The sequence below is a fragment of the Rhinichthys klamathensis genome, unplaced genomic scaffold (genome assembly GCF_029890125.1).
Source record: "Rhinichthys klamathensis goyatoka isolate OS25496 unplaced genomic scaffold, OSU_Roscu_1.1 h1tg000029l_1, whole genome shotgun sequence".
Classification (NCBI taxonomy): domain Eukaryota; kingdom Metazoa; phylum Chordata; class Actinopteri; order Cypriniformes; family Leuciscidae; genus Rhinichthys; species Rhinichthys klamathensis.
The window spans coordinates 607,847-631,255 of NW_026606579.1; the positions used below are offsets into that span (position 1 = coordinate 607,847).

The window sequence follows — 23,409 nt, forward strand, 5'->3', positions numbered from 1 at the left end:
TCTATCTATCTATCTATCTATCTATCTATCTATCTATCTATCTATCTATCTATCTATCTATCTATCTATCTATCTATCTATCTATCTATCTATCTATCTATCTATCTATCTATCTATCTATCTATCTATCTATCTATCTATCTATCTATCTATCTATCTATCTATCTATCTATCTATCTATCTATCTATCTATCTATCTATCTATCTATCTATCTATCTATCTATCTATCTATCTATCTATCTATCTATCTATCTATCTATCTATCTATCTATCTATCTATCTATCTATCTATCTAATCTAATTCAGGATGTCTATGTTTAATGATTTGTGAAATCTGAAGGTTTTTCTTTGGGTTTTGTGGACTGTGTGTTGAAGGTTTACCTCCGAGTTTTCGAGTGAACTGCAGAGTTTGTTTACAGTAGAGCGTTTGCTGGTTCGGTTGGAGTGTGTCCATGCCACTGAGCCAGAGTCTGATCATCAGCTCTGTGTAAACACCATACATCAACAGCTTCACTGCATCCCACCAGCATTAATGAGACACACACACACAGCACGGGAGGTGCTGTCCTTCGAGTTGTGACTGATTAAGCAGAAATATAATTAGTCTCTGGATAAATATGAGAAAGACAAATAAGAGGATCTGTACCCAACTGTGTGTGTGTATTTGTGTGTGTGTGTGTGTGTGTGTGTGTGTGTGCAATTATCATAGTTTTCTTTTCCTTTTATTTAATGCCACTTTCATAAGGTCAAGCAAGGTATGTATATGTTTATATGTCGTTTCAGAAAAAAACTATTTTCACCAAACATTTTTATTTAGATTATTATACATTAAACATTTTGAATCTGATTCAATGATCAACATAAAAAAAATGTATTTACTCACAAACCAATATAATTTAAATTATTTATATTAGTGTTTCTCAACCGGAGGGTTGACAAACCGTGTAAAAGTGGCCGTGAAAAACCGCGGACTTGGCGACACTGCTGTTGATTCTTCTGTCAGACGCGGTTTATGTAAAAGTGTCTGAGAAAAACGTGTTGTCCTGATTCAGTATCTGTCAGATGAGATGTTGTCAGGCTGGCACTGTCATTTTTCTAATGTAAGTTTTGTAACAAAATAAAAAGTCTCTTACCTCAGAAAACCCTTCCTCATGGCACGTGCATGCACTCTATATATAAAGAGCAAACATATTTGACCAGTAGAGCATATTTACATATATCTGTATACAGTGTGTATATATATATATGTGTGTGTGTGTATATTATATATATATGAGTGTGTATACACACACACATACACACAAATATGCACTACCGCTCAAATATATGGAATAATCTTTTTAAAAGAAGTCTCTTATGCTCAGCCTGGCTGGATTTATTTGATCAAAAATACAGTAAAACAGTAATATTGTTAAATTGAATTAAACACCGAAGACTGCCGTAATGGCTGGTGAAAATTCAGCCATCACATAAACCAGATAGAATGCACTATATTTTAAAATATATTCAAATATATTAATATAAAACAGTTTTTTTAAATTGTAATAATATTTCTCAATGTTACTCTTTTTACTGTATTTTTGAGCAAATAAATGCAGCCTTCCTGAGCTTTCTTTCAAAAACATTATTCCAAACTTTGAGCGGTAGTAGTGTGTATGTACTGTGATGCTCGTGCCAGTGAAGCTGGGTTGAGTCGAGTCAATATCATAGTAAACGATATCCAGCGTCAGATCCTCTGCGTCAGATCCAGATCCTCTGTTCGGCTCATCCTAGAGATGTGCGTCACCCAGCTTGCAACCGCAGGTTTGTCCTCACAGCAGGGAGTCAGTTGGCTAGTTGTTAGTCGAGAGGAGCATCACTTGACAGGCATCAGCAGGGTCCCGATGGAGGATGAAAGGCCTCCGTTCACTGGCGTTCTGTCTCTCCCTGGAGACTGTACTGAAGCCTGCCGCCAACCTGCTGACCATCTGTCGGACCCAGTCCTTCACTGACATCCAGCACCTCGCGCTGGACACTGATCATGGTGTCTTGTAATTGAAAAATACATTTTGTCCTTGCATTAATGACACTTTTTCTCTTATTATATTCTTCTATCCTTGACTCATATTTTCCTGATCTTAACCTTTCTAGCGCACTCATGCACTGTATTCTGTTTGTTAAAAATCGGCTTTTGGCTGTGCATGTGCGACAAAGTGTATTTGTGTAAGTTATCTGTCCCTTATAAGGGTTTTGAAAGGTGTGTGAGTGGAAAAACTGTTGATAGATTTGGTTTCGCTGCAGTGGGACAGCAGTTGGTGCGTGTTCCTCTGCGTTGGCAGGGCAGGGCCCGGCTGCAGCTGTTTCTGAGGAATTCCTGTCGAATTAGGTAATTGGCTGAAATGAGGTATAGCTGTGGGTCTTTCTGAGAAGTGCAGCGTTTCAGATCTCCAGCTTGATTTACAATTACCCTACAGATGTGTGTGTGTGTGCATTTAAACTCCAATCTTAGAAGAAGTCGCTATTGAGGGGGGGGAAATTGGAAAGGTCCCTAGAGATTCATGGATCTACTTTCAGGACCAAATGTCTTAAGACACAATAGATCAGGAATGCGGTCCTTTTAGATTAGATTAGATTGGATTGGATTGGAGTTATTTGTCATTCCAGCAGTACAGTCGAACGAAATCTTTAACTAGGTTTGCAGTGCATTTGACAAAAATGACAGTAACATTATAAGGACACAATTTGCGGATTGTGACGAATTAGAGAATTTGATCAAAATAAATGTGCTTCCACTATTATTCTCTAATTTTATATATATGTGTATATATATATACACTCACCGGCCACTTTATTAGGTACACCTGTCCAACTGCTCATTAACACTTAATTTCTAAGCAGCCAATCACATGGCGGCAACTCAGTGCATTTAGGCATGTAGACATGGTCAAGACAATCTCCTGCAGTTCAAACCAAGCATCAGTATGGGGAAGAAAGGTGATTTGAGTGACTTTGAACGTGGCATGATTGTTGGTGCCAGAAGGGCTGGTCTGAGTATTTCAGAAACTGCTAATCTACTGGGATTTTCACGCACAACCATCTCTAGGGTTTACAGAGAATGGTCCGAAAAAGAAAAAACATCCAGTGAGCGGCAGTTCTGTGGGCAGAAATGCCTTGTTGATGCCAGAGGTCAGAGGAGAATGGCCAGACTGGTTCGAGCTGATAGAAGGGCAACAGTGACTGAAATAACCACTCGTTACAACCGAGGTATGCAGCAAAGCATTTGTGAAGCCACAACACGCACAACCTTGAGGCGGATGGGCTACAACAGCAGAAGACTCCACCGGGTACCACTCATCTCCACTACAAATAGGAAAAAGAGGCTACAATTTGCAAGAGCTCACCAAAATTGAACAGTTGAAGACTGGAAAAATGTTGCCTGGTCTGATGAGTCTCGATTTCTGTTGAGACATTCAGATGTTAGAGTCAGAATTTGGCGTAAACAGAATGAGAACATGGAACCATCATGCCTTGTTACCACTGTGCAGGCTGGTGGTGGTGGTGTAATGGTGTGGGGGATGTTTTCCTGGCACACTTTAGGCCCCTTAGTGCCAATTGGGCATCGTTTAAATGCCACGGCCTACCTGAGCATTGTTTCTGACCATGTCCATCCCTTTATGGCCACCATGTACCCATCCTCTGATGGCTACTTCCACCATGTTACAAAGCTCTAATCATTTCAAATTGGTTTCTTGAACATGACAATGAGTTCACTGTACTAAAATGGCCTCCACAGTCACCAGATCTCAACCCAATAGAGCATCTTTGGGATGTGGTGGAACGGGAGATTCGCATCATGGATGTGCAGCCGACAAATCTGCGGCAACTGTGTGATGCCATCATGTCAATATGGACCAAACTCCCTGAGGAATGCTTCCAGCACCTTGTTGAATCTATGCCACGAAGAATTGAGGCAGTTCTGAAGGCAAAAGGGGTCCAACCCGTTACTAGCATGGGGTACCTAATAAAGTGGCCGGTGAGTGTATATAATTTAAATGTATTTTATGATCATGTTAATGGTGCAAAAATTCCACGTTTATCTTTTTGATGTTTTAATAATGGATAATACAAGCAATACTCTAAATGAAAAACGTATGATAATGGCAGCATTCCCTAGTTGCTGCATCCATTACGACATTAGGGTGGCGTTCATGTGCGCTTATCTCATAAATACTATTATTTCAATATGACCCAGAGGCAGCATTTATACATGCTTTTAATGGATGACTGCTTTATTACAGCAACTGTGAAAGTCTGGCGCTAGATTTGCTGATAGTTCCACTAGCCAGACATTTACATCTACACTCACCTAAAGGATTATTAGGAACACCTGTTCAATTTCTCATTAATGCAATTATAAAATCAACCAATCACATGGCAGTTGCTTCAATGCATTTAGGGGTGTGGTCCTGGTCAAGACGATCTCCTGAACTCCAAACTGAATGTCAGAATGGGAAAGAAAGGTGATTTATGCAATTTTGAGCGTGGCATGGTTGTTGGTGCCAGACGGGCCGGTCTGAGTATTTCACAATCTGCTCAGTTACTGGGATTTTCACGCACAACCATTTCTAGGGTTTACAAAGAATGGTGTGAAAAGGGAAAAACATCCAGTATGCGGCAGTCCTGTGGGCGAAAATGCCTTGTTGATGCTAGAGGTCAGAGGAGAATGGGCCGACTGATTCAAGCTGATAGAAGAGCAACTTTGACTGAAATAACCACTCGTTACAACCGAGGTATGCAGCAAAGCATTTGTGAAGCCACAACACGCACAACCTTGAGGCGGATGGGCTACAACAGCAGAAGACCCCACCGGGTACCACTCATCTCCACTACAAATAGGAAAAAGAGGCTACAATTTGCAAGAGCTCACCAAAATTGGACAGTTGAAGACTGGAAAAATGTTGCCTGGTCTGATGAGTCTCGATTTCTGTTGAGACATTCAGATGGTAGAGTCAGAATTTGGCGTAAACAGAATGAGAACATGGATCCATCATGCCTTGTTACCACTGTGCAGGCTGGTGGTGGTGGTGTAATGGTGTGGGGGATGTTTTCTTGGCACACTTTAGGCCCCTTAGTGCCAATTGGACATCGTTTAAATGCCACAGCCTACCTGAGCATTGTTTCTGACCATGTCCATCCCTTTATGGCCACCATGTACCCATCCTCTGATGGCTACTTCCAGCAGGATAATGCACCATGTCACAAAGCTCAAATCATTTCAAATTGGTTTCTTGAACATGACAATGAGTTCACTGTACTAAAATGGCCCCCACAGTCACCAGATCTCAACCCAATAGAGCATCTTTGGGATGTGGTGGAACGGGAGCTTCGTGCTCTGGATGTGCATCCCACAAATCTCCATCAACTGCAAGATGCTATCCTATCAATATGGGCCAACATTTCTAAAGAATGCTTTCAGCACCTTGTTGAATCAATGCCACGTAGAATTAAGGCAGTTCTGAAGGCGAAAGGGGGTCAAACACCGTATTAGTATGGTGTTCCTAATAATCCTTTAGGTGAGTGTATATTCAGCCCATAAACACAGCAGCCGGACCGTAACACCACACAGACGCTGAGCTGTAGGAAGGGCCAGTGGGCTTTTATATGTTTACATTGAAGATGTCTCGGAGCAGTGCAAAAACACACACAGACACACACACACACACACACACACACACACACACACACACACACACACACACACACACACACACACACACACACACACTTACTCCCTGTCCCTCACCAGTGGTGCATGTATGGTCTGTTGCTCCGGGGTGTGTCTTCTGGAAGTGTGTGTATAATTCCATGGAATTCTGCCTCTGGGGGGGATGGGCTTCAGAAACCCTCCAGATGTGAAGTGTGGGATCATTTTAACATTTGTGCCTCTGGCAAAAACAAGGAGGAAAAAAAGTGCATGCAAACAGATTGGAGAGGATAAGCGGATGTTAAGGATGGTGTGCGTATTTAGGGGGATGGGACGATAAAAGGACGGAGCAGACAGCGGCAGGGAAATAAATCTCTCTCCCTCTTGCCCTCACGTTTTCGTTTTCTCCTTCCCGCTCTTTCTTCCCCCTCATTTGAGTTTTGTGAGACCATTTGTCCTATAAAGATGTGATCATTAAATGTCTCTGCCTCATTGCAAACAAACACACACATAGATTTATCCACCCTTTCCTCATACAATTCACACTTTTACATCACCCTCACTGGCAAAGCTGCCACAATGGAAGAGAATTTAATGAGAATGTAGGATAGCTTCAGTAATGGGCATCACTACTCAAACCGTTTTGGAAGAGAGGCTTAATGACATTGACACTGAAAGCAATGCTTTATTACTGCAACTGTGAAAGTCTGGCACTAGGTTTGCTGATAGGTCCGTTTTCGAGATGTGTGTGTGTATGTGTTTGGTATTACAGTCCGGCTGCTGCATTTATGTGCTGAATATAGATGTAGATATAGGGTACATTTACACAACAACGATTTACTAAAACAAAAAAGTTTTTCCTTTGCGTTTTTCTCGTACAGACGACAACATTGTTAAAACGATCCCTGTTCACACGGATCCGCAAAAAAAAAAAGAAGACTAAAAACGCTGTATTCTGCTGCCAGGCCAGTTGATGGCGATGTCACTTTGTAAAGAAACACTACGTGCCTATAGACTGAACACTTAATACGCATTCAATGACATCACCGGTTTCACAAATTCGCGTTTTTGTAGTTTACATGGAGATGATAACTATATAATTTTTTTTTTTAAACGTGCACTTTGAAAACCGTTTTCATAAGTTTGCATTTTTCAGGCCCCCAAAATGCCATTTTCGTGTAAACGAATGGCTAAAACTCATAAGGTTTCTGTTTTTAGTTAAAAATGTAAACGGCCCCATAAATATCTGGCTAGTGGACCTGGACTGAATCTGCAAACCTAGTGCCAGACAGTTCCTGTAATAAAGATACAATTCATGCAAGTTTGTTGATAATCTGATGGTTTTGTTACATTAGCACGATGGATTATAAATGTGTCATGCTTGTGTGTTACAGGTGTCTGGGATCGTTGGGAGAGCAGATGTGTTAGCCAGCATGTTGTTCCTCCTGGCCTTTCTCTCCTATATTAGGTAACAGCTGAGTATTTTTCATACAGATCTGTATTGAACATGCAATGCATCCATTACTGAATTGATTAATTGATTTATAATTCTAAAAATAATTATAATCGATTAATTTGTATCCAAAATACAATTTGTTTAATCTTATCAAACCGAACCTTGACGAAATTTTTGATTTCATGATGCGTTCGATTGCAATTGTTTACCAAATTGTTAGTATTGAAAATTATTATAAATCAGATCAAAAGAATCTAATTTATTTATTTTGATTATTATGTATTGTGTGACATTGTCAGACTACGCAAACCAAGTTAGTTTTTTCTGCCATAACATCTAAATTGTTTGTCGGTCTTAGAGGAAACATATTTACTTGCTGTCAGAATACAGTAGTGTTTTCTCTGATGCTCACCAAAGCTTCATTTACCTGATCAAAATAAGTAAAACAGTATTATTGAGAAATATCATTACAATTTAAAATAATTGTTCTCTATTTTAAAGGTGCTCTATGTAACTTTTCTACTAAAATGAATCCTTTTTTTTATTGCCTGTGTGTGAAGGGGTTGTAATCACACATTAAAATGATCCACTTGTCGAGTTTTGCTATTACCTCTGAAGGCCAGTATTCCTATTTCTATGTGAAGTCTCCGGGTCGGATTTACCGCAAAATCCAACGGATGTGACGTGCATGCACGCTCCCGAGCCTTTCTCCTTATATACAGTCTATTGTAGACGGTCAGGGAGTTACGTCCGGTTAAAGGCGCACGTTTTTCGGCTTATATCTCGGTCAATCTTTGATCAATATTCCCAAGACTCTAATCGTTCGTAGTGCTGGACGGGGCCTTTCGAACGAGCCCACCCCCGAGGTCCAAATCGCCCGGCTCCCCGAGTTATAGCCGTTCGAAATCGGGGGTCCCAGCGAACGGCGATCCGGTAGGGGGCATCCCCGAGGCCCGCCACTCTAGCGTTCGGGCAAGGGTTCCTGGGACCTCCTCCCCCGAATTTGAGCTCTCTGGGTCTTTGCGTTCCAGAGATACGACCGATTTTCTTCTGAGATCGTGACGTCACCGGTGTCCGCAATTTTGCAGCGCGCCCGATAGTTTTCTGCTAATATCTCCGCGAAAACCCCACCAAAAACTATGGAACTTATATGGTTCTTTTCAGCTCGACTAGATGGTCCCAACGAGCTCGGTGCTCGTCGAATCCGTCAAGTATTCGCCGAGATATTTGCGTAATAGACGGTATTGTCTATGAGTGCGAGCACGAGCGCTCTTGTAAAATTTGGTTGCAATCTGAAACATCACCACTAGAGGCCGCTAAAAGTTACGTAGAGCACCTTTAATATATTTTGAAATGTCATTATTCCTGTTTTGCAAAGCTGAATTTCCAGCATTATTACTCCAGAAATTATTGTGATATGATGATTTGGTGCTCAATAAATATTTCATATCATTATTATTATTATCAATGTTGAAAACTGTTGTGCTGCTTTATATTTTTGTGGAAACTCTTTGAAATAGAAATCTTTTGTAACATTATAAATGTCCTTACTGCTACTTTTGATCAACTTTATACATCCTTGCTGAATAAAAGCAAACTGACCTTGAATTGTAGCGTAATATGACTTCTTTTTTTTCTTCCAGGAGTGTGTCAGCGAGCAGAATGGCGGACGAGTTTCCCACTACAGTGTCAGTCTTGTCACTGGCTCTCAGTCTGTTGTTGGGCACCTGTGCCATGCTGGTGAAAGAGACGGGCATTACTGTGTTTGGTGTGTGCGTCCTCTATGATTTCCTGGTGCTCTGCCGCAAGCCGCTCATCTTGTAAGTGTTTGTATGCTCACTATACTAGATTATTTGCAGATGTTAATTATTGTTGGCTGGCATTGCCTCGGGCGGCACTGGGTGTCATTGTGTTGATATTTTTACATTCAACAAGCATGACGACATGACGTTATTTATATCAAATTGTATCATTTTTAGGCGTATTTTCTCAAATCTTAATTGTCTTTGATTTGTCGATCGAGTTTTAAGGTCATCTTTTTCATTTAGATCTGAAATGGCAATCATTTCTATCATATCTGTTGTGTTGTGTATAGAAGTGGCATGTAAAGAGCTCGGAGAAGGCCGTCTGTGTCTGTCTATAACGGAATCTTGCATGGAATGTTTATGGAGAATTCCATTGTGTCCTGGGCATCGGAGCAGCCATGTGCTTTCAATCTTCAACCCAAGGCTGAGACAGTGCCATAAGTGACCTATACACATTCGTCACATGCAGTCGGATCACATAGCACAGACACTCATTCAGTTCATTAGGAGGCGGTTAACGATCGACGGTCCCTAGACAGACATTGACTGGTTGTATTGTACCGTCTGAAAATTAGCTTAGCTCATCAAAACATGTAAATGCATGCCGAAGCACGGTCTGACCTTGGGTCTTGTCCTTTCAGGAAACTACTATCGAATATTCCCAATATATCGACATGGATTTTTTTCATGAATATTCATGAATATTGCAATGATTTAATGCGTTTTCTTTTGAGCCATTTCTAAATCGCATGCCATTATGCCATTAGGTTACTTTCACGTTCAAAAACGCGGTGGTAGGTTCAGTTCATTTCTATAAATCAGTGCAAAATATCAGTTTTAATAAATTCACTTATTATATAATAACTTGTATCATTTGCATCTCTGGCATTGTAACATGTAGCATTTTTCATATATTAAAATGTATTAGTAAACATATATATATATACAGTATATATATTTATTTATATACATTAGTTTTGTCAAATTGATTAATCACGATTAATCGCATCTAACATAAAAGTTTGTAAATATACTTTGTGTGTGTGTGTGTATATATATATATATATATAAAACAAAAAGTAAAACAAAATAATAATATAATATAATATAGCTTAATCATCCGCCTTATGTTGCATCATGAGCACAAATGACAAAATTTGCATCACGTGTGTCTATTTATCGCCTACTGTTTTTTGTTGTTGTTTTTTTTTTTTTTATCAGCTAATTCGTTTTTTGCTTCTTTAATCATTTAAAGGACGACTTCTTGTTTAACTGGTACCAAACAAATTGTACGAGCAGAGAATCTAGCCAAAGATCAGCACAGATCTGTGATGGATAATACACAAAGCAATCTCCCAATTACAGCTCGGCACTTTCGTTCAGCTGTGGCGGTAATTGGCATTCAAAGAGAGTCAATCAGGCGAGACAAACAGCAATCGCGCTCTCAGACTCAACCCAAACTCTCTCTCTCATAGTGTGAACCTCATTTGCTTCAATTACAGTCTCAGCTACTTAAAATGTGCTCTGTGTCCAGTGGGTCTACACTCTGCGAGAATGTGAAAAGCTGAACAAAGGGGCTCATCAGTGAGTGGGAAATAGAGAGGGACCCCTTGACTGGCCCTTGGGTTCTCATTACTGAAGGAGACACACGACTGAGATGTCAGACTGATCCTTGAGTGCTGTGTGCAAACATTACACCCCTGTACACACATTCGCACACAATCCCATGCTCATTCCTCTCCCCCAGGCTAACAAGTTTCTGGACCATCTTTGCAGTTTTGATAGTGTAATGAAACCCCTATTTCATCCATTAGGGCTTACAGAGAAACGTATGGGTATTTGGAAGAGGACGACATTTATTTTATAACTAATACTCGTGGTTATGAGGTGTAGTAGTTGTCAATGCGTGGTTTAATTATGACATTAACAGTCCTAACAGCATTTGAACCACTTCTAATGCCCTAGAAACCACTCAGAACACGTTTGCAAATAATAGGGAATGTTGTGTGGCCAACTGCAACATCTGTGATACATCGTGCATCCCTTTATTTATCACTTTGCAGTAATGCATGATGTTGTCTAACACATATTGCTACAGCACCAATCGGTTAAATGTTCAGTGCCAGCTATGTTTGTGCAATTGAGTCTCTCAACGCTCCCATGTGTTCTGCAGAGATCAAAAACACAAGACATGCATCTATTCCTCCGCATTAGTCGCAGAGCGCATTACCTCAGAGATAAACATTACATCTAACACCTAGTAGCAAAAGCACGTTTAATCCATTATTAAGACATTTAGTATTGATGATATGATGTTTGTAGTGTTTATTTGTGGTTATGTATGAGCATGCGCCACATTCTACAAATCTGGAATACTTTGATCTATTTCTTTTAAAGCAATAGAGTCTGTTGTAAATCTGTTGGATATGTTATATAAATTATTATCGGCATGTAAAGTGGGTTTAAATGAATCATATGACTGTATCCCCCTTAAATGTTTTTTTTTTAAACATCTCAAAGGTTTTTAGGTTCTCGATTATAATCCTACATGCAATTAATACTTTTTTTAGTTAATACTAATATATAATATTTAGCTTTAACAAATGATTTAGTGTTCAACATTTTTAGTACATAACCCTATTTAAGCCACTGCATTATTGTCCTATAAAATCCACTTTGTAAAATTTTTATAAATGTAGTATTTTAAAAATGTCCTTTATTCAATGAAAATGACAAAATAACAAATCATGTACAGTATTTCATTTAAACACGTGCTAAATTTTAGTAACACTTGCAAAACTTACAAACTTATGTGAGTTGTCTTAATTTTTTTTACATTTTTTAAAGTTTGACCTCCTCAGGTTGATGAGCTACATTTTTCCAATGATTGAGCACCTTGTTTCACTAACCATTTGTTGAAAAACTATCATTTTTAGTACCCTTTTCAGTGAGCATGCCATATTAGGTAGATTATTAGATTGAAGGAATATTTATGAGCTGATTCGGAAGTTAACAGACACAGCTTCTTCAGTGACGGCAGAAAAGAACATCTGTGTCATTTCTACAAACAGAGTGACGCTGGCGGGCATGAACACTCTCCTCAGCCTTGAAGAACAGCAAAGGAAAGGTTCCTCTCTCCGTCTGCGTCTCCCTCTGGGGAATGAGGGCTGTAGCTTTATTTGATTTTCAAAAGTGCCCATAAACCTTTGCTGCTACCCGTGACCCTGGGGAGGACACGAGACACAAACCCTCTCTCACACACACACACACACACACACACACACACACAGTGTGTGAGTGTGTGATTGTGACTGATAGTCATCATAAGGCCCGCAGACACGCTGTCTCTCAGTTTTGGTGAGTGTGTGAGGGGGTGGAGTGTGCCCTGTGGGCTTTGTTATTATTAAATGCATAAGCTAACACTTGTTTTCTCTCCTGTAACTCTACACCAGTGTAATATTCATAAGAGTATCAGTTACTAACTCCTCACAAACGGCTGGCATTAAGTAAATGCTCCCAATTCCATTAAAAGGATTGTTTATCTGGATTTCTGCATTTATCTGCATTTGCAACCCGATTTACTTCCCTATAAAGTGATATATTTCCAAGTTCAGGTGGAAATGAGGGGACATTTTTTTATTTAATTAGCGTGCCAGTTTGCATTTTGTGTAGGACTCCTCCCCTTCTGTAGCACGACCAGCCCCCATTGGCTGAAACTTGGTGGCTTTGGTGATGTCATTTGAAAAGGAAAGTTGTTTTAGAGGCAGAGAAAGTGTTTATATTTTAATGTAGATCTAGATTTAATAATTTAATTTCTTTGGAATAGCATGCACAAATGAATCGTTCGTAATAAGACCGGGAACTTCTCCATTGGTTGAAACTTGGTGGCATCATTTGTCATCAGAAAAGGAAAGTTTGGACTATTTGTATTTCTTTTGAATAACATGCACTGAGGAATTGATCACAGTAAGTTAATAAAGTAAATAGAATCAACATTTGTTTTAAACATTCTTTGTTCGGTGTAAAACCCATTCTCATTTTCTTTTAACGAAAAAAAAAACTGCAGAAAATGGAAGTAGCGACGAAGGGCAAGGATAGAGACAGGAGGCTTGCATTTTTTTTTTTCAATTCTGTGCTGTCTTTGAGCACGGTTACGATCCCTGGAGTACAATACGCTCTGAAAAGCACTGATGCGCACACACACATTCACGCACATTCACGCACATAGTCATTAAGCTGAGCTCTCTCCAACTCTTTACTGAATCAATCAGCAGAAGTGCGATGTACTGCCTGAGCTCCATTCCTCCCCCACCTCCTTCTCTCGCCTCTTCTTTTCTTTCATTCATCTCACCCCACATTTCCAGTCACAGCTGTCATGGTGTCATGTCACGCTGAATTAAAATTCACTGTACATCCCGGCACTCTCAAAGAAGGATGATGGCGTTTCAGTTTAGAGCGGCGGTTTAAAGTCTTATAAAGAGGGCTGTGAGAGAGTGTTTGTCTGCATTGCATGTGTGTTTTCACTCGATTTCTTGCAGCTCAAGATGTAGAGGTAATTAATTGAGAGCAACGGTGAACGGATTAATATACCCCTAAAGTAATTCCCTGATGGTTTGATTAAGTCGTTAATGAATGAAAATGAGTTCATCAGCTGATTGAGTTATGGAGTCTGTAAACGACTGTCACATCTGGTTATGGTTTCGTTCCAGGCATCTGTCGGGCTCCAGGTTGAAGGAGCTTGTCAGAATTTCCTGCCCGTTTGTCAAACGTGCTTGCGTCATCTCGTTGCATGTAAGTAGCTCAAGTTTTACTGCCAAATATTGCAATGCTTTTTGGGTGGGATCAGGGAAATGTTTATTTTATTCAACATTCATGCTTTTTTGTTGTTCAGTGAAAGAAACGAACGGATAAATCAGTCAAAAATGTCATTTTTTAAATTTGATTTAGTTTGCATGCATGTCTTCTTATGACCAAACAAAATGTTAATATTTCTTTATGATACAGTCTGTGTAAATTGATTTACTTCCCATGGAAAGTTTCCGGAAATTTATCAGACGTTTTCTGCCCTTTCTCAACCCTAGTGGTTAAAGATCTGGCCTGGATTATACTTCGATTTTTAACCCCATTAAATCATAATCAATGTTTTGTGGCTTTTAGTTCATGTCTGTGAGCTTTGATCTTTGAGCATCTATATGATAGCAACCTACTAAAAGCTGGGAAAATAGACTCTTAGTGGATCAGGGGTCTTTCTTCTTCAGGAATGTTGATGAATCTTGTGTTCAGGGGCGTATCCACATTTGTCCCTCTCCCTAATAATTTTAGCAATCCAGTAACATAAACAGGGTTTTTTTCATGTGAACCTCTGATATTTTAATAAACGTTAACCTTTCATAATATCGTCAATTTTACAAGCACCTATTTAATGTTCAAATGATATATTTTTATTTATTTTATTATATTTTGTATTATTTTGATTTAACTTCTTTTTATTTCATTATTGATTTATTATAATAATTGATTTATTTCATTTTTATTTCATTTAAATTAGCATTGACATTTATGTCATTTTTGTTGAACCTCATGTAACTATTTCACAAGTTTTGAATGTGTTTTTCTGCAGGTTACAGTCATCATGTCTTTCCGCTTATGGTTGATGGGTGGATCCATGCCACTGTTCTCAGAGCAAGACAATCCAGCATCCTTCTCTCCATATCTGCTCACCAGGTCATCACTCTGTTACGGTTATGTTCTTTATAGTTCTGTTTGACTGGCTGCGACCAAAATCACATACTCGTACTCCATTTGCTTGTTAGTTTCCATCGTTTCAAATGAATCACGCACCTGTTTCTGCTCGGTTCATTAGCTCTTCCTTGAACTTAAGACTTTAGTTTCCTCAGTTGATTGCTCCGTGTCTTCAATCTTATATGTGGCGGGGTTCTCCTGAGTTATTTCTCTGAATCTCCTGCGTCATGAGAAATATGTTCTCATCCACTGAATAATATATGGACTATAACAGCATTCAAATTCAGCGTGGGGTCTGATGTGGTTTGGAACGTACACAAAAGCAGGAAAACCGGATGAAGAATTGTTGTTTTATTGCATGATTTTATCTACTATAATTATCTTATGTAAGAAGAACCATTAATATTTTCTGTGAATGCATAAAAATCTTAAAATATCCATGTTGTGACAGAAAACGTGAAAATCGTTTTATGACTTTTTTTTTACATGTATTCATTTAGCAAATCTTTTCTGTCTTTTTAGGTTTCTTTCATACTGCTATCTGCTCTCCTTCAATGCCTGGCTCTTACTGGCTCCCATAGTGCTTTGCTACGATTGGCAGGTAAATGGCATCAACAGAAACACACTGCGCAAACTACATTCTAGTAAACGTTAGATGATTGCACGAGTTGTGATTGACAGGTGGGAAGCATTCCTTTAGTGGAGTCTCTGTGGGACGGACGGAATATTGCTTCCCTGACTTTGGCTCTCGTCATGCTGGCACTGAGCCTACACTGTGTTACACACCTACAGGTGAGCACACACACACACACACATATCCTCATGTCAAGACAACCGCTGAGACCTCGTCTCCGCAGACTCGTTCTGTCATAATTTAAGAAAAACGTACCCTTTCTGTTTCGATCATATGAAAGCCTTCACTCATGCCGTCTCACATCCCCCTGTTCTGTCGTTCTTCCCTCCCAACGCAATTCTCCACGACTCATCGCCATAGCAACCCGTGAAAAATAGCAGCGACTGTGTAAATGAGTGCAAACGCTCACATCACGTGAAGCAGATGTTTGCCCGTGAGCGAATGCACACGTTCCTCACGCAGGTCGTGCATAAAGTGAGTTGTTTATTTATCAGGTTATTCAGTTCTCCAGGCCATTATTTCTGCTTATCTCAATCTTGCAAATTTTTGTGAGGCACATATGCTGACGGTGAAATTCATATATCATTTTCATATGCCATGTAAATGTACTTTTAGCATCCCAGACCCTGGAAAAATGAGCAGTACATCAAAACTGCTTGCGAATCTTTATTAGCACCATTATAGTTTCAGACAAAGAACATCTTAAGGCATTTGCTGTTGCAGTCAAAGACCTTTGTTTAAATTTTTTAACTTTTTAAAATGCCTGAATGACCAAAATGTCATGATTCCTACCTGTCCTCCTGTTCACACCAAGGACAATAACTATAACTTTATAGTTATCGTTCTTGGTGTGAATGGGCCTTTATGCACCTGCTTGCTGTGCAACGGGTGTTTGTTTGTTAGCGTCAAAGACACCAATATTTTTTGTTGGTTATTTATTGAAAAAGTTAACATAGTGGGTAGTGTGCTTATGATATATGCAGGTTCTATTTTTCTACAGATTTCTATGCACTGAAATAGCTTAAAAAAGCCTATGAATTAGAATAAAACTGATAACAGCAAAGCATTCAAGGTTTTATGAGAGCTTGAAAGCTCCAGCCACCAATAAAACATTTACAGGTCCATTTTCTAAAAACATTTTTTGAAACTGCGACAGGATGTCAGTGAGGTTTTGTCGACCCCCAGAACGGTTTATTAGTTGTTTGTCGCTGTGTTGGCGGTGTCCTTGGGGGATCTTTTAGAAATCTGCACATTTCTCTACACAGGTCCTTGAGTTTGCGGAAATAAATTGGCAGTGCTTTTTCTCGTTTCTAGAATGGCTGATCCGACTCCACATAATGAGACTTGGGGAATGGGAAAATTAAAGAAAAGGAGAGAGAGAATATTCCAGTCCCTGTTCAGCAGATCTCATATCTACTGACTGAATAATTCATAGTGTGTGTCTGAGACAAGCTGACAGACCAATGTCAGTAAACTGCCTGCTCCTTTTACTGATCGAGTCGAGGTGTTTGGATGTGTGCAAATGCTTAAGAGTGAAAAAAAACCCTGGTTTTCTCATTCCGTTTATAGAGACAACAATCTCAGATTTCATATTCTATAAATGTTTCACAAGTGGACTGGAGGATCAGTTCAAACTTTCATGTACCTTTCAAGGTCTGAGGCCCCGTTGAAAATCTGGGATTTCAAATTCAATTTAAACCTGGCAGTTTTAGGATTTTAAAAGAAACATTATGACAAGAGTGTGCACTATTCGTATGTGAGTATCAGTGTTGTTATTGTAAACTAAAACTAATATGAAAATAAAAGCTAATTCAAAATATTTATAAATACTACAACACTGGGCATTAATCAAAATTATCAAGCAAACTTTTTACAGACTCCTCTGTGCCGACTATCAGATTTTCTTGCTTATATTGAAGCTCTTTGAATCATTCTCAAATCATCCTAGACACATGATACAAATTTTCACTCAAATTGTAATGCTATTATCACACAACTATCCTTCTTACCTCAGGAAGGGGGAAGAGGATAGAAAGGAATTGAAGAACTGAAAAAAGTCTAGGTGAAAGAGAATAAAGGAAGGGCTGAGGGAAGTGCTTAATTTGAGCCGGATCCTTTTCCGGAAAATGTCAGATTTGGGATTTTTGCGTTTCAGCATTTGTTTTTTAGCGATCCGGCATAAACAAGTGCAATTACATGGTGACGGATGAGTGAGAGACAGAGTGAACATGGGTTAATGCAGATGTATTTGGAGGTTATGTTTTTCCATTGGCCCTTAGCATATGTATTTTTGATCAGCTTTCTTAAGTTCAAAAGCACTCTCATTGGTTGGTGATTTTTTGCTTACTGTTTTGCGCGCTGTAAAGGCTAAAGTTTGGAGAGTAGCATAAAGTTTGGATTGAGTGTATACCTAATTAATTATTCACCAATATCGCCAAAATGTCAAAAAGACAGTCGAGCATGTTTTCATTTTCCATATCCACGAGTAAAGCTGATGGTGTTTCTGATCAAAAGCGATCCCAAATATGGAGCGGCTAATAATAAGGATAGCGGGAAACACGAGCACGGGACTTAGATCAGTCAGAATCAGAAAGCGATGTAATGGAAAAGACAACGACGTCGTCGGTGAGAGAATATCACTGATCAACTGAATAATTTTTGGTCTCAATACTGTACGTGACAGCAGAAACTTGTGAATGATGCTCCTACAGTTATGTCTTCACTGTTTAGTGACATCATTGTATGTTGCGGGGAAACTTAAGTTGTATGGTCAGTGTCGGTCACAGCGACTTTTAATTTTGATCCGGAAATTATTCATTTACAAATGAAGCGCTGGCTGAGGGGAAGAACCAGCAGGAACGAGCAGAGCTGAGAGAGAGGTGTTAGTCTATAGAAGGCAACTGAATGGATTTTGGCCCAGTGACATTTTGGGACAGACTGCGGATGACCTCTGTTTGTGCTGCCATGACAACAGATGGCAACTGGCGAAAAGGATAATGCCAAAGCTATCATCATGACCCAGCTTTAGCCCTCTAATATTTCCCAGAAAAACATAAACTTGTAGGCTCTGTTTTATGAGTGTTGTCTGGTTTTGCTTTGCGTTGCTTTCGATTCCTGTTTGTATTGAACTGTTTGTAATGGGGCATATGGATTTTTTTTGCTCTTTTTCCACAATTATATATAAGTGGTAACGTTAACCAAATATTTTCCGCTGTTGACTGAATTCTTTTAGCAGTGTTGGAAAAAATCTCAAGGCTGTTGGTCGTTTTGACAGACTATCTATTGAAACATTTAACTGTAATTCCCACACCTGTCCAGTTGGTGCCAAGTGCGCATAATAATTAGCTATTATCTAGTAGCCTATGGTCTTGGTAAATATAAGGTAAATATCTTTTAACATTTTAAGCAAATAAAGTCACAATCATGAACACATTAGCATATGACCATATAATTTACATCAGCACCTATTTAGGCTTATGACCGACTATATGAGCTATCCTGCCATGCGAAGATCAGCCAATCGAAAGTCACTATTAGCAGTGTTGCTATTGTTAACAAAAAATTATTAAAAAACTTAAATGAAATGTTGCATTGGCAACTAATAAAATAAAATAAGTACTAAAATTACTAAAACAAAACCTGAAATAAAAACAAATTAAAGCTAAATAGAAATAAAAAAATAATAATTATAAAATATAAAACTAACTAATAAAAATGACAAAACACATTAAAATGAAAATGTAAAATATAAAAACAAAAGCTAATTCAGTATATTTATAAATACTATAATACAATAAAAATAATACTAAAATAAAACAAGTGGACTTTAGAGGTACATAGCTAACAAAGTGTAGAATATGACCTATGTAATATCAGAAAAATGTATACCATGAATTAAGCTATGCAGCTCATTTGACTTGAACTTAAAATACATAGCTGCCCATTTCACTGACATAATCCCATTGTCACATGACCATCCTTGGCCACGCCTCTATCATGCACGTCCTCCGATCAGCCGTGCCAACGATTCACCCTAATGACTTTCCAATCTGTCTCTGCAGGAATGTTTACTAGGCTAATTGTCTCATGCAAAACACACAGACACACACGCAGGCCAGAGAGATTTGTGACCGTGAATGAATGTCATCAGCACATTTAATATATTTCTTGGTACAGCAGTTGCATGTCAGAATGTCTGCTTATTTATTGCTGAACCTGAAGTTAATTAATGTTTTTGATGTACTGGAAGGCATAAATCAATATTAAAACATTCATATATTGTCTGTGGAAATGAGAATGAGACTCCAGACAATGGCTGTGGTAATATTGTTTGTTTTTTATCAGCGTATCGGCCTATGTAAAGTAAACCGAGTGTGATACAGTTATGATTTTAACCCACACCACCACCTCTCTCGCTCTAGCTTAGATTTCATATCCAATTCATATCTCTGTATTGACCCATCAATCCTCAACTGTCATATTTAATGAACTTGTACATCGATAAAAACAGCGCTAGCTCATATTTCAAGTATACTCACTCAAATAACACTAATAAAGATATGGAAGCTCTGTAGTGGAGCATAAAAGCCCATTTTCCTATGTGTTTCCTATGCTTATACTTTCCTATTATGATTTTCACTTTGGCAGATGAAAAAATGGGTGAAAAAAACATTTACTCAAAACATACTCGGAATACCAGATTACCATAGCGACCTCATAGCAACAACCTAAGCAACACAGTTAAAAAACACTCCGAATACCACACCAACATGCCTTAAACACTCAGAATCCCTTAGCAACTTCACCCTAAAAACCTAAGCAACACCCTAGCAACCTCATAGCAACTCAGTTAACCCCTCAGAATACCATAGTGACATCGTAGCAATGTGCTAAACACAATACAAATGCCTTAGTAACTTCATAGCAACACCTTAGCAACGCAGTTAAAAACCATTCAGAATACCATATCAACCAGATAGTAATACGTGAAAAAAAAAAACACAGCATTTCATAACAACACCTTAGCAACAAAATAGCAATGCCCTAATATTGTGCCTGCGGGTTTTGCAGGGGCAAGTGCCACTGGCATTTTCTGAAGGAAATGTACAAAATGTTTGGTTTTGTTTCGTTCTTGTTTCTCTAATTGCAAAAAAAACTCTGGTTTCTCTCTCCACTCTGGTTTCTCACTTTTTCTCTGTTTCTCTTTCTTTGTATAGAGGATGAAAGGAAAGGAGGTGTTGGTGGGCGTGCTGTTCCTGGTCTTTCCCTTCATCCCAGCCAGTAATCTGTTCTTCCGCGTGGGATTTGTGGTGGCGGAAAGAGTTCTCTACATGCCCAGGTTTGTGTGTGTGCCTGTGAAAATATATTGCGACAGCCAGAGAAAATGTCCTTTAAAAACATTCCTTGCTCTGCAAAATACTTTATTTTTTAGAGCTTTACAAATTCAACCCCCATTTTTCTCTCCCTCGTTCTCCTTCATCTCGCTGTGGGAATCACACACCACTGATAACAGTACATAATCTGTCTTTAGCCCTGCTTCCCATAATGCACCACTGAGTGTGTGTGTTTATGTAAACTGTAGAGATTAACGGACAATGAGGCGAGGTATTTAATAGAGGATGTTAAAAAATTATCTTATTAGCTCGGAGTGTAGCGGTGACCCGACAAACGCCCACATACACACATAAATACATGTACACACAGCATTACATCCTTGAGTACACTTAGTTATGAGTAATGAGCGGTTTCTGCTCAGTGAATTTAATGGCCTGTGTTAGGATCAGATGGGCACTTATCTTGGTATTTAGGCAGCCATTCTCTATGCATGCTGGGTAAATATTAGTAGCACTGTCTTTGTTAGCGCCAACAGCAATAGTGATCAGACACATTAGAGCGGCTCAGAGGCCAACCATTTACACTCAGTCTCAGACACACACACACATCAGCACACAGCTATGAGAGGAATGTGAGGTCTCTCAGGCTCTGATTCACTTGTCTGTGGAGACTTTGTATTTTATATGGCGCAAACTTTACATACTTCTCATACTTTTGAAAATCCAGCGTTTAGTTGATCCTGATAAGCGCTCATTGTCACAGTTGTAAAACACGACGGCTTTCTTCTTCCATGAGGGGGTTTGGCTTCAAGGGATCATTATTTCCAGGTGGACCATTAAAGAACGCGACACACATGTCTCCCAGACATCCTGTAGAATTCAACCAATCAGATGACAACTTTAAAAATCCCGAAGTGTTGAGGCTGAGATTAGTGGCTGTAAGCCTTAAAGGATTAGTTCACTTTAAAAAAAACTTTTGCTGATAATTTACTCACCCCCATGTCATCCAAGATGTCCATGTCTTTCTTTCTTCAGTCGAAAAGAAATTAAGGTTTTTGATGAAAATATTCCAGGAATTTTCTCCATATAATGCACTTTGATGGGCACCAAACGGTTCAAGGTCCAAAAGACAGTTTCAGTGCAAACTGCAAACTGTTCAAAGGGCTTTAAACGATTCCAGACGATGAATAATGGTCTTATCAAGCGAAACGATCGCTCATTTAAAAAATAAATAACAAAGTTTAAGTTTAATAATGTCAAATGCTCGCCTTGCTCTGTTCTGTGATGCACGTTCGTGACTCTCCTGTTCGAACTCGTTCATCAAAATGAACAAATCTTTTTTCGAGTCATTTGGTTCATTTAACAACGAACGAAATGAACGAATTGACTCGGAAAAAGATTCGTTCATTTTGATGAACGAGTTCGAACAGGAGAGTCACACAGAACAGAGCAAGGCGAGCATTTGACATTATTAAACTTAAACTTTGTTATTTATTTTTTAAATGAGCGATCGTTTCGCTTGATAAGACCATTATTCATCGTCTGGAATCGTTTAAAGCCCTTTGAACAGTTTGCAGTTTGCACTGAAACTGTCTTTTGGACCTTGAACCGTTTGGTGCCCAGCAAAGTCCATTATATGGAGAAAAATCCTGGAATGTTTTCATCAAAAACCTTAATTTCTTTTCGACTGAAGAAAGAAAGACATGGACATCTTGGATGACATGGGGGTGAGTAAATTATCAGCAAAAGTTTTTTTAAAAGGGAACTTCTCCTTTAAAGACAGACAGAGGGTCATAATGAAGGTTGGAAATATTCATTTTTCCACATGTTTTTTTAATGCAAAAAATGTTATTAAAATTATATGTGAACCTCAAGGGACATATTAAAATAATGTCGTGGCACCCTTTGAAATTGCAATGAAATGGGAGTAGCTACAGTTCTTTTCCTCCCTATTGTGATGTACATTAGAGTGACACGGATTATCAAAAAAGAAAAAACGTAGGGCAGAGACTTTGTTCTATGCGTCGGTTGTTGATTAGATGTAGGCAGATCTGAATACGACAGTTGACTGTAAGAAATCTGTCGTTTCACCGGATGATCAAGTTAAGAAACTTTGATTAAGAAAAACAAGGTCATAAATAGGGGTTACACGATACAGGGCTCACGAGACCGATAATATCACGATCACAGCAATTCTGTGATAATCAATATATTGCTAGACAATCCAATAATGATACATCACGATATCTGTCTACAAAATGCCTGTGAAAAAGTTAAGTCCAGGTTTTCCAGACTTTGGACTTAAACGTGGCTGGGGCAACTATTATTTGACCATCCCGTTAAAAAAAACTTTTTTCCTTGGCTAGTTAACTTATGTTCACATTTCCCTCATTCGTGTGTTGAGCACCGCCTCGAGGAGCCATGAAGTAGCGATGCTGGGAGCAGGGAAATCTATTTCGAGCTCCTTATATTAATTAAAATATCAATGTTTGGCGCCAGCGTATCGATACTCGTATCCACAACGATATATTGCCCTATTGATATTATGTCCCACCCCTAGTCATAAAAAAAATAAAGCATACACATGAATCTTTCACAAGATCAGTAACATGCATTTAGAAAGTGGATTGGGATTTTTTCCCTATTCATGGTAAAATATGCAAAAACAATCCTATAGACTTATATAGAAGGAAAGACCTAAACCATATCTGGAGACCAAAATATCATAACACTCATCGAGTGCAATTGGTGTATC

The 23,409-nt window shown here is 38.9% G+C and overlaps 1 protein-coding gene across 1 annotated transcript in view; it reads left to right on the forward strand.

The window, feature by feature from the left end:
* tmtc1 (transmembrane O-mannosyltransferase targeting cadherins 1) overlaps positions 1–23,409 on the forward strand; it is a 42,463-nt gene that overhangs the window by 7,353 nt on the left and 11,701 nt on the right. The window contains exons 3-9 of the mRNA XM_056245173.1: positions 7,079–7,152; positions 8,784–8,960; positions 13,655–13,736; positions 14,566–14,669; positions 15,210–15,288; positions 15,369–15,479; positions 20,538–20,659. Coding sequence (XP_056101148.1) covers positions 7,079–7,152; positions 8,784–8,960; positions 13,655–13,736; positions 14,566–14,669; positions 15,210–15,288; positions 15,369–15,479; positions 20,538–20,659 — 749 coding nt within the window. The remainder of the gene's footprint in view (positions 1–7,078; positions 7,153–8,783; positions 8,961–13,654; positions 13,737–14,565; positions 14,670–15,209; positions 15,289–15,368; positions 15,480–20,537; positions 20,660–23,409) is intronic.